Source organism: Pezoporus occidentalis, unplaced genomic scaffold (assembly GCF_034315485.1).
Source record: "Pezoporus occidentalis ecotype Australia unplaced genomic scaffold, CSIRO_AGI_Poc_V1 ctg13, whole genome shotgun sequence".
NCBI classification, from domain to species: Eukaryota; Metazoa; Chordata; class Aves; order Psittaciformes; family Psittacidae; genus Pezoporus; species Pezoporus occidentalis.
The window spans coordinates 3,932,848-3,945,163 of record NW_026913103.1 but is presented as its reverse complement, the minus strand read 5'-3'; the positions used below and the strand labels follow the sequence as shown (position 1 = coordinate 3,945,163).

Below are 12,316 nucleotides of genomic sequence, written 5' to 3'. Positions count from 1 at the left end.
GAAAAATACTGTTTATGACTGAATAAAATGGAGATAAATAATAAATGTGAGAAAAATACCTAAAGAATCAGAATCACAGAACGGTTTGGGTTAGAAGGCACCTTACAGATCATCTAGTTCCAACCCCCTGCCATGGGCAGGGACACCTTCCACTAGACCAGGTTACTTAAAGCTCCATCCAACCTGGCCTTGAACGCTTGCAGGGATGGGGCAGCCACAGCTTCTCTGGGCAACCTGTGACAGTGCCTCATAAATATCTTCCTTATATCTAATCTAAATCTACCCTCTTTCAGTTTAAAGCCATTCCCACTTGTCCTCGCACTACAGGCCCTTGTAAAAAGTGCCTCCCCGGATGTCTTGTAGGCCCCCTTTAGGCACTGGAAGCTGCTCTAAGATCTCCCTGGAGCCTTCTCATCTCCAGGCTGAACAACTCCAACTCTCAGCCTGTCTCCATAGGAGAGGTGCTTCAGCCCTCTGATCATCTTTGTGGCCATCCTCTGGACACTAATCAAAAGCTGGAAGGAACTTCAAGAAGTTCCCAGTCCTCTCCTCTTTCTTATGACAAGCTACATCACTCCTGACATGAAGGACCAAAGACTACTACACAGCAGATGTAGTGGTACCTAAGGCTGTTGGACAGTATTAGCTCGGACCTGTGTGGGGAGAGGTCAAAGTGAAAGAAGAGGGCATCTGTAATCCCTTCGTGTGGGGAGTGTAATCAGAGGCTCAGCATTCAGATGCTTCAAAAGCTGTGCTGCAAAGGCCAGCATCCCTGCCGTATAGCACCAGTGTATATGATGGCAGTTTGGTAAACGTGGGAAGGTTCTCCACATGCAACTCATTGACTGCAGGCCATGTAGAAATGCAGTGCATAAGCAAATGCCACTGGGATTATGGTGTATGGTTATGGTTTACTGAGCATATCTCCAAGGCAAAAGACTATGGCTTCATGTCTGTGTGTGGCTGAGGATCTTCCCTGACCCAAGGAAATGTCCTCCATGCTACTCCTGGCCTGGGAAGAATACCAGTCCTGAACCTGAACCTGGGGGCTGGACTTGCATGTGGGAGAAAGTGATGTCTTTGAGCTTCCCTCTCGGGGAGCTTGGAACCACTTCCTTCCTGGTGCAGGCAGGAGGTGTGAGCAGAGTGAAGGGTTTCCAAAGGCAGGATGGAAGGCTGCAGGGCGCGTGCTCAGGCAATGGCACACGATGCTAAAGGACAAAGATAGACAACAGTAGGCTTAATGCCAAGGACTCCGGGGCCTGTTATAGCAGAGAACATGTGCACGGAGAATTATTTTACATCGTGTACCAAATGTGGGCAAGCTCAGGCTCAGCAAATACTCTGGCAGGAATGAATTCTTCAGGAAAATGCCTTCTAGAGACATTATTTTGCTTCCAGCTTCCTCTAAGTTCATTCCTAGGCAAAGCAGCCGATGCAATTCCATTTAATGCCAGGGTCACCACAGGACAAAAGAAGGAAAGTCTTTTGGAAGTAATTAGATTTCAACTATTTAGGGCTCTGTAGATAGTAAACAGTGCTTTTAATTGCTCCCATTGTTGGGAACTAGCTGCGGGTGTAACCTACCCTAAAAATGCCATAGTGGCTAAAAGAGAGTGATCTGAAATTTCAAGCGGTTATCAAATCTCGAGTTTTGTAATGCTAGCCTGGTCACAGACATAGCACCTTGCATGATTATCAGGTCTCACTCTCTTTCCTTGCTCATCGTCACTTCCCTACCCCAGCCCCTCTTTTTTTCCCAGATTTTGCTGGGAAGCCAGTGCAACCCAGGGAGGTGCAAAGAATTATCCACATTTCTGTGTGGTTTTTTTCTGCTGTTTCCATGAGTTGTGCTAGTTCATGGAGTCATCTAACAAGCTCCAGAGGCTGCACGAGGCAGGATGTGGCTGAGATGGAGCAAATAAGGAGGAAGGGAGACGGGAATGCAGCTCCCTCCTTTCTGGCAGAGGTGAGCTGATGCAATCACACTCTTGACCTAGCAGACGGGCTTGATTTGGTTTCCCTTTGATTTTTGAAGAAGGTATTCCCAGATCTTCTCATCACAGAACAGTTCATGCAAAACGGTTTGAGGCTATTAAGACCCCAAGAGCAATGAATCATTTGAGCAAATGAATCCCTGAATAAAAGTTCCTCAAAATTTGTTTCCAGGCCAATAACTGTGAAGCCATTTGAAGCTCTGGAACAAGCCCACTTTCTTGGCTTCTCTCCAGCTCCCTATCTCTGCCAGAGACTGGAAAGTACAGAGATATCTCCTGCCTCTGCTGAGTAGAAGGAAACAGCACTAAGAGTCATCTGCATATTAATGATATTGCCACCGAACTGTCTTCCAAAAGGGTGAAAGACAAACTCGAACCTTTGGAATCTGACATCTGGGAGCAATCCAAAACTGGGAGCACTCACACAGACTGCGTTCTGGATTTTCTCCAAAAAAAACAACAAGACCACATTAAAGCCTTTCCCCCATACTTTTAGCTCCTGAGGACTAAATGCTATCAGTCTGTGATTAAGAGTATCAGTCGCTTCTTGCTCACTTTCAGCTCTTTTATCTCAGGATGGTTTTAACATGGCTGTATAGGTGTCAACACCATGCTGTATTGCCTTATTCAACACTGAGCAAATGGGTTTGTTCTTCATTGTATATTCCTCTCATCACACAACTAAGAAAACATTTTTCCAGACAACTTCTGGTCAAGTTGAGGAATCCATCTTTGCTAGTGCTACAAGTGAATGACTAAACCAGTGGCCAGGCCCTGACTGGCATAATCCTGAGGTTAAATTAACTGAACAGGGTGTGGAGGAGAATGACTGGATGTGAGACCATGAAACATGAGAAATTTCCAGACATCACTGGATGGTTAAGGGAGAAGTCACCACATTTTGAAGGTGACTGGAGGAAATTATTTGGAATCTTCTGGAGATTGCAATCTTGCAAGGACACAGCATGCAGATGACTGCAACAGAGGTACCATACAAGATCAAGGGTGACTAGGTAACAGACCTACAAAATCTGCAGCAAACCCCTGAAGGTAATTAGGGACATGTTGTTTACCTGAGAAGGGAGTTGGTCATGGGAAGCAAAGTGGTGATAAAGAGGTTAAAGATACAGCGAAAGAAATAACAAGGTGTGCAAATCATGCCTTTCTGGGAATACCTGTTGAGTTGCTCTGTGTCTGATCACCACAGCCTAAGTCAGGACAACAAACCAAACCTTTTAGAGTTTATTTGTATAGGATTTATTGAAAAATAAAATGGTGTTTAGCATGATCTGGCCACCACAACATGCACAATGGAAAGAGAGGTTCCTACAGCACGTAACTCACCCAAACTGAAAATGTAGGACTTAGGCTTGCCTGAAAACAAGCATCTAGTGTTACCCAAGATGCTGTAAGTCATCTGAACAGGGACCATCCATGGCAGAGGCAGGAGAGAGACTCTCAAAGAGATCTTCCATGGCACTGTATGCCAAAAAACTGAATCACACTCCTATGTTGCTAAATGAGCTAGCTGAGTCCTGTCTTTTGCACCAGTTGCAAACCACTCAATTTTGGCTGCTTCTGTGAAAGAGGTGTCTGGACAGATAAGCCAAGGTGGGCAGTGTCACCTGTCTGGACTTAAAACTCACAGCAAAAATAAAACCTCTATTATAACTCATTGCTGGAGCTAATAAATATGCTAATAATAAGTGAGGTAATATAATAAAGAATGCAATTATATAACCTTGATGCCTTCAATTAGATGAGATAGGACCCAGGAGGCCCTCCTCTACCCTAATATTTCTTTCTGATGTCATTTTATGTTCTGCTAGCAGTACTTACGTTTTGAATCTCTACCTGACATCAATTAACTGAGAAAAAAAAGTAGTTTGCTCATGCTATCATTATATTAACTGGGAAAAACGTCACTGATATTAACTCATTTGAGCTAGTAATTGTGACAATATTATTGATTGTAATATGTTTTGTTGACCTACAGGTCACTGTGAAGTGCCAGAATCATTCTGTATCCAGCTGTAACTACCGGATACTACTAAAAAATGATGACTTAGTAAGAGAAGCTCTGTCAAACGTGTAAGAGAGACAGGAATCTTAATTGCATTACATTTGCAGGTAAAATTAGTTGATGTACAAATTAAATGCCACTATAAGTACGCACAGTTCTAGCTAGTTCTAGCAGTACTCAGAAAACTATGCATGGCTTGGTTTTGAAATACTTAAGTTTTTTTATTGACCTTTTGTTCCCATATAGTTTAGTTATTTTGTTATTAAATGAATTTACCCCTCTCTACGAAAGAAAATTTTTAAATTAAGCTCTTCATAGAACACACAGTGTTGTGTGCTGCTGTGTTAGGCAGTACTGTGGGGACCCCAATCACAAGAATATTAAAAATAGTAACAGTAGCATGATGCTTAAACTGCAGGGTGCACAGTACAACATACAACTGCAAAAAGAGTGGAGTACTCGTATGTAAATCAGGATGCCATATCCCGCCTTTTATTTCAGTATAAAAATATGGGCTTTAGAAATGGAGTCAGTGAAATGACCATAGCAGGGCGTGGGCCTCAAATAATCTGAATTAATGAATGGTTTAATTGATGCATGCTGGGTCTGGTCCTGTAAGGAGGGGCATAAGTGCCTCTAAAAGCTTGAAATGTAAGGCTGCTATTTGTAAGGAACTATTTGTGCCTGACTTCAACACAGTCTTTGCTTGTTATTCTGCCATCACAGAATTCATTCTGGGATTTGGTAGGTACTCCATGGTTTAAGTTAGAACAAATTTTGCAAATAAATCAATGAGACTAAGCATTATTTTCCCCTAGAATGCTACACAATCTGACCTTTTCAAAATCTGCATGTGGGTTACCTGGCAGTAAAAACAACCATGACTAAGAAGCACGTTATGCATTTCCCACATACTGCTTTACATATTGTACAAAAAATGCCATTATTAAAATGGCAAAGATAACAGGTAAGCGGGAAGCTGATTTTCAGTCACTTTGTGCACTTAAACACATTAAAAATTTAAATGCATTCATGTCACACACTGGGGAAAGAAGAAAAGACATAGCACTATACAATACAGATTGTTTTAATTGTTTTGATTACAATTAGTTGTTTTTCTCCTGATGTCAAGAAAAGATTCCTGTTTTCTCAGTTGCAGTACTTATCTGACCTACGACTCATACATCTTCACTTCATAGTGTACAAAATATTTTAAGCACCAATTTACATAATTATTAGCAGCATTTTTCCTAAAAACTAGCAGTCAGCAAGAAGTGGAGAAGCAAATTCTAAAGTAAAGATCTTGTTCTGGCTTCTAGAACAGCTCAGGGAGAAGGATCTGGATCTAACAGGAGCCTCAGTCAAACGTCTGAGTTGAGGTCTGAGTTTGCTGTTACTTTCCCATTCCTTATGCCTATGTTTCTACTTTTGTACCCGCTATTGCCTGCTGGCAGGTGGGTACAATCCTCTTCTTAGTCCTGCCTAAGCAGTGCTAAATCACACATGGCTTTGTAGAGTGGTAGAGGGTGTTTCCTGGAGAACTGAATGGCTGAAAGCATGTCTGCATTCCCAGACCTGTGCACTGCCACAGGAGGATCTCTGGCAGGACCACATCCCCCAGCGCTGTCCTCAAAGGTGCAATGGTACCTGCAGACTGCTGGAGCCAGGGTGCTCATCCTAAGCTAGATGCTTCACGACCGTGTCGATACAGCCAGGTTAGAAAGCTTTAAGCTAAACCTAGACCTCAGCTTTTGAAGAAAAGTGAAACAAAAACTACAGGGAAGCAACTGAGGCAAAACCTTCTCTCATGACTTCATCCAATACAAATTTTATACGTGTTTGGATTACAGGATGAAAATGTATATTTTATCAGAGATCTGTCTTGATGCTCTAAAGCAACACATTTGGGGAATAATATTTCTGTGTATTTGTCAATGCACAAGTAAGACCTATTAGGTCTGGCTTTTCCAAGCTCCCAGTTTTGGGCACAGAAATATAATCTCTAGGGAAGAAAAGTAACAAATGATTAACCCTTAAATGAATGAATGTCAAATATACAAACTAGTCCTACTAATAGGACATGATCTTAACCTTTGCTCAATAGGTAAAGAAAACTTATTAAAAATACTTCTGAAGGATTTCAAGCATTTTGGAAAGGGCTTTTACCCAATTGAATGCTCGGAGCCTTCAGATACTACTGAGTCCAGATTAAGTCTTTTCAGCAGATGGTTTGAAGTGAGAAAGCTTCATTTCTGCATCCCTATGACGAGGAAAGGTGGCAAAGTCTGGTTCAGGTCTTGCACTTGTTCCAGGAAAACTAATGAGTGCTCTAGTTCGTGCCAGCATTAATGATCTTATAGGCATCACTTCACTACCCAGACATGTCAGAGATCATGGTGTTTGTTCTACTCTGTCAGAAGCAAAAGAAAAGCAGTTTTATACTGGCTGGCAATACCTATGCCATAGGCTTTGTTAGGGGGGATTTCTTAAGCTGCATTAGTAATTCCCACACAGAGTCTAGCTCACTATAGGGCATTTTAAAGCCAAACCCCCTACACATTATGCTATTAAAAAAAAAAAAATATCAAAAATTCACACCTAGTTTTTCATTATTAATTCAAAGCTGAGTTTATTTAAACAAGTAAGCATTCATGTAGTCTTCCTTCTTTCAGAAAAGCAGTCTTTCAGGCATGTACTTTTCAACAAAGTCAAAACGACTGATTTGATAGTTAATCATGAGCTCAACTAAATCAGGGCTTTTATTTATTCTTGGTTTTTGTGCTCAAGGTACAAAGGAAGGAGAAACAACATCTGGGGTGCTGATGATACTCTTTGCTGCAAAGCTGATGAAATAATTTTTTTCCTCTTTCTTTCCCAACACTTATTTGTCTTTGTGTACTGCAGCTTACAGCCCTCTGATTAGGATCAAAGCAGCTCTTTGTGGCACCATGTTACAAACTATACCACTGAAAGGATCTGGGTTAAAAAAATAAAATGTTTTTTTTTCTCTTGAAGGTTTAGTGGTGTGGTTCGCAGCATAAACACTTAAAGACCTGTTCTGCAGGAAGGGGTGAAATGAGCTATGGATGTACAAATGAATTAACTGGAGGAGGGAGCTTCTCTGACCAGTTTTCTGCCAGTGAAAACAATTCACTGAACAGCACACTAAGCTAAAATCCACAGTATGTGACATTCAAAGCACTCTAGCATGCTGGTTAAAAAGTATTATTTTTCTGTACTTACTGTGCCCCACCAGAGAGCATCTGCATATGTGGAGAATTGGTTATTTGCATCTTTTTCCACCAGATAAACCAGGAAAGATGAAAAGATGAGGACTAAAAATCCTATGTACCAGGCTGTGATTAATTCCTAGATAAAAGAAATCAGAGATCAACATCCCTTTGAAAGACTGAACAGAATGGCATTTCAAGGAAGATGTAATGAAAAGATCTATACGCTTTTCTGGCATTTGAGCAGTTAAGACTCAAGTGTTTCCCCAAGGACACAAATTTTATCTGAAAGTACACCGAATCTGCTGCCATGGTTTGATGCTGCAGCAACTTCACTAATATATATCAAATTACAACTGCATATCAAGAACAACATTTTCAGCATTCTAAATCTGTTATTATTTAACATGGCCTTATGTAGCTGTGCTAGTGCCCATTGCAATTAAAGTTACTTCAGAAAATTTTAGGTATTCTTCTCAAAACTGATAAATGTTTGTTTCCTTGGCTTCTTGTTGAATCGCATTAAGTGAAGATATCAACCAGACAAAATCAGCATCTAGGATTACATACCTTGCTATGTGCATAAACTACTGAACCTAACAATTTCCAAGTGCCTCCTCTTCGGTCCATGCGCACCATACGAAGGATCTGTAGGAAACGAAGACTTCTCAGTGCTGATGTTGCAAAAATGTTACCCTGAGTTTTTGCAGAAACAACTGCTATTGAAGCGATGAGAACAATGATGTCTGAAAGAAATATATTACAGAAAAAATTAATGTCCAAGTACCAATAAATAATGTATACAAGTACATGAGCTGAATGAGGGGGTCAAAAGAGAGACTTCTGCAATGGGTGGGAATCCAAAGCACTGAGATTCCTGTTTGAGGTAGGGATACGAGGTCAAGGCTGGTGTCAAAAACTACCTTGGGTCACTCCAGGGTGAAAACTGAGGGTAGTTAATTTTGAAAACATATGGATAAGACGAGCAGTGTTGAAGGAGCTCATGAAGGAGCTTTGAAGCCCGATGTAGCAAAGTGTACAAATAAGTAGACGGACTAGAATTTTCTCCCTTTCTATCTTTTCCTGTATCAAATCTGCTATGAAAATGCAAAGAAGAAAATAAAGATAAAAAAAAAAAAAAGAACAGAACAGACCAGTGGTGAGCGTCCAGTGGAACCGGCCTTAAAATCACACATATTAATTTTCTATGAGGACAAACACTGTGTGGTTGAGGCTTTATAGTTTCTGAACACAGCTCCCCTGATGTACCATTTCCTGGAAAGGAAGAAATGCAGTGCTGAGTACTCAGCAGCATTCTTTTATCTGGCAGCTTGGAAAGTTTGTTGAAGCCCAGCAAGTGTTAGGATTTATTTCTTCAGGTCACAGATTCAAACTGTGAGAGCCAGTTTGTTATGCATGAACTAATCAGCCAACTGCCCTTAGAGCCAGAACAGCGTTTAAAGGGAGATGAGGAGAAGCAGCACAGTCATGGCACATGGATGCTTTGAGAAAGCAAATGTTCTTTTATGATGACTGGGGCTGACACACAGGCGTGCAGAGTGGAAAAGCACAGAACAAGTTCTGTGCTACTTCATCACTTCAGAATTAATTTCCTGACCTTCTTTAAAAGCTTAAAGAGCCTTTGTAAGAAATAACTGCTTTTTTAAAAACTTAGGATTTTGTGGTATTTGTGTATTTCTATGCAAGGATACTCTAAATGCACATTTGCCAGTGAAGAACTGAAAGCAAGTTCTTGTTGACGCGAGTTTTGATTCTTTCACTCATTTTGTCCCAAGCATAGCTCCTACAAGTCAAGAATGACCCAGTAAGTGAAAAAGGCCCCCACAGGTGAGCTGTGAGAGAGACTGGCTGTACCTAAAAGCAGAAGTCTGTTTCCCTAGCCTGCTGCTCCAGTACAGTAGGAAATAGCTTTGGTTCATTCTGCTCAGTCACCAAGGTAAGTTGAGATCCAAATACCTGCAAACAACCCAAGTTTCTCTGAACTTACCTATAGATGGCTTTGTCCTTTTATTATAATACTAAGGGTACAGACAACCTGTGGTTTAAGGACCGTCCTGTTAAATTGTGAAAATCCTTGCCACAAGATGCTAAAAAATTACATAGGTTCAAAGCCAGCAGGATGATCTCATTGGAGAAGATTTAATATAGGGCTAATACCAAGAGCCTGCTTCTGGCCCAGGGAATCTCCAGGCATCAGGCTGTTGGAGGCTGAGAGACTCATGAAGAAATATCACTGTGTGTTTGCCCTACTTGTGTAATCTTCCCTGACTGTTTATTGTTGGCTAGTGTCACTGTTGGACATAGTATGTTAGCTAAGGCTGACATTCTGCTTGTTCCTAGGCTCTGACATTTTAAAATGCCTTTAGCTACTACACAGGTGAATCATAGGTGGATACTACATAATTGGCTACCAAAAAAAAAACTAGATTTGCTTGTAGATGTAAATCCAATGAGTTCAGAGATCGAGAAACAGAAATGGATAAAGTATCCTGGGGCGTTTCTGCACGGTACAATTCTCAAGAGCATGACAATGAGCTTCAGGAGGCCTGAGTGAGAGTTTAGATATAGAACAACTGACCAGGAAAAGTTAAAGACACCACAAATTCTAATGGAGATCAGAAAAATAGATGGAGTGGGATTCAGCTCTATGTGAAGGCATTTAAATTTAGGTGTCTACATGTGAAGTAGGTGTCTTAACTCCCTGTGCAGCACAAGGAGATCACGTCAACTCAGAGAGGTGCAGCTAATCCTCATGAAGGCTTCTGCTGGCTGCTCAGCTGACTTGCTCTCTGGGCTTGGTACAAAAAAGGCTCAATTCAGCTGCCCAAAGTTATTTGTCCAGTGCCATTTGAGATGCCTTAAGATATCTGAGACATCCCTAGTTCCAGCAGCTATGCTTTCAGACCTGGGAGGGCTGTGCCCTCCAGGGGAAGTCGCTGTAGAGCAGGGAATATCATGTAACAGGTGACATCTCTATGTCCTCTGCTGAACTAAGCCCTAGATCTTGACTGGCTATACTGGAAGTACTGACATGTAGCACACGCATACCCACCTACAAGCAAACTTCTATATTTAGGTGTGTTTACTGGGATCTGAAACTCACATAGAGCATGTTGGGAAGTCTTGAGCAATACGAACTGTGTTGAAAAAGGAGTGTCACTGGTTAGCTTGGCTTGTCCCAGGCTGCTCCTAGCACAACAGCAAAGTGACTGGCTCTCAGCAAACCAGGTATCATTAGGAAAGCAGAGTGCACTTCTGCAAATCATTCTTAGAATTTAAAAAGCATAAGGCCACCCAAATATTATGAATGATACGTTATTAAAGCGGTTTTGGTTACTCTCAACAACTCTCATTAGGACTTTTTTTTTACATAAACCAATGATTTGCCCTTGTTTCTGCTCATTCCAGGAGCTCTGACAGCTTTTCTTATAACGTGGAATTTCCTGGAGGTACCTCACCGCAGAAAATTCAAATTAATTCAGTTTTGCCAGCACCACGCAGCATCTGCCCTGTGCTGCTGGGAGCCCTCTGCCTCACAGAGGGTCTCTGGTCCCCTCTGACCATGAGAGACAAAAAAGCCAACAGCAGCATAGCTCTCTTTTTGCTTTTTTAAAGCATTGGTCTGAGGGAGTTACGTACTTGTGTATACCCTTATAGACGGAGAGCAAGGATGGGGAGAGGCAAAGGGAGGAGCGTCTGAGGGAATGAGGGAGCAGAAAATGCACTGGCACATGTTTAAGAAAGCTGGAGAGAAAAGAGCCTTCCCAGGGTGCTGATATTTTTTTCACACCTTGCTCTCTCCTTTTTTTCACCACTTCACAATACCACACTCCCCTTCCCAAACACCCCCACCAAATCCTCAGGCTGGCAATAAGGAAGGAAAGTGTCTCTATTATCTAAGGCAGCCCTCCTTGGCTGTGTTTCCCTTGGAAGCAGGGAAGGCAGGCAGGCAGATTATTTCAGCATAGTTTAAATTCAGGAACAGGTGTAAGATAAATCAAAATAAACTCTTCTTGGAATGAAATCAGAGTCCAAAGAAAAGCTTGCAACAGCTGAAAGCAACTTCTGAATATATTAAACTTGCATGGTTTTCTTATCTAAACATACCCAGGAAAATGAAAAGTTAAGTACTTTATGACTCTCTCCCTGCCACGTTTTAATCCAACATGTCTCAGGGTCCTATTCGCCTTCTTTTAAGCAAGAGAGCAAAATATTCTTCTGAACTTCCTTCCACATTCCACTTGAATTTAGTTAAAATCTCCATGTTATTTATGTATTTTAGGAAGGCCTAAGCAAACTTCTATCAGTATTTTCCTCTTTACATTTTAGTGGCAAAACTAGAAAATCGGGAAGAAGTAAATTGGAATATTTCCATTAATTTAACAGGGACTCAAGTTTCATCCTGTATCTTGCTGTGAAGCACCAGGAAAGTCTGTGATACGAGAGTGAGTAATGAGCAGTATAATTCCAAACTTCCCTGTAATGACTTATTAGAAGACAGAAGTTTCTGGAGTATGTTTACTTCTCTGACTTTTTCCAAACTAAGACCTTTGTGTGTGATCTTCCAAAATGTTAAGCATGTCTTCAGCTGTTATGCTGATTTTATTCACTCTTTAAGAATCTCTCCCATATTTCCATCCTTGCAGATAGTGTCCTCTCTTGCTAACTCCAGTCTGAGATTTCAGATCTTCTCAGCAGCTTTTGCAATGTCCATTTTTGAGTACTACAATTTCAAATTAAATTTCAAACACTGAATTCTTCCACTTCAGACATTTCTCCAAGTACCTCTCAAGAAACCCCAGAGACTGCATGAAAGTTTTGTTAATAGTAACTTAGCAAAGGATTTTTCAGTTGAAAGCCAACATCTTAAGAACCATGCCTCCCCCTGGAAAATACAAGAAGATGAGCCCAGGACTCATGTGTGTAATAGATTATATTTGTGTATTGTCCAATCCCACTAAAATAGTGACATGTAAATAAAGACAAGTAACTTGTAATGCAATAACGTGAAATTCAAATAGCTCATGAGACGTGCCAGCCTGAGG

The 12,316-nt window shown here is 41.2% G+C and overlaps 1 protein-coding gene across 4 annotated transcripts in view; it reads right to left on the bottom strand.

The window, feature by feature from the left end:
• KCNQ5 (potassium voltage-gated channel subfamily Q member 5) overlaps positions 1–12,316 on the bottom strand; it is a 270,357-nt gene that overhangs the window by 39,442 nt on the left and 218,599 nt on the right. For all 4 annotated transcript variants that reach the window (XM_062608199.1, XM_062608200.1, XM_062608201.1 and 1 more), the window contains exons 4-5: positions 7,821–7,996; positions 7,264–7,389 (exon numbers count right to left, since the gene is read on the bottom strand). In XM_062608199.1, the coding sequence (XP_062464183.1) occupies positions 7,264–7,389; positions 7,821–7,996 (302 nt within the window). The remainder of the gene's footprint in view (positions 1–7,263; positions 7,390–7,820; positions 7,997–12,316) is intronic.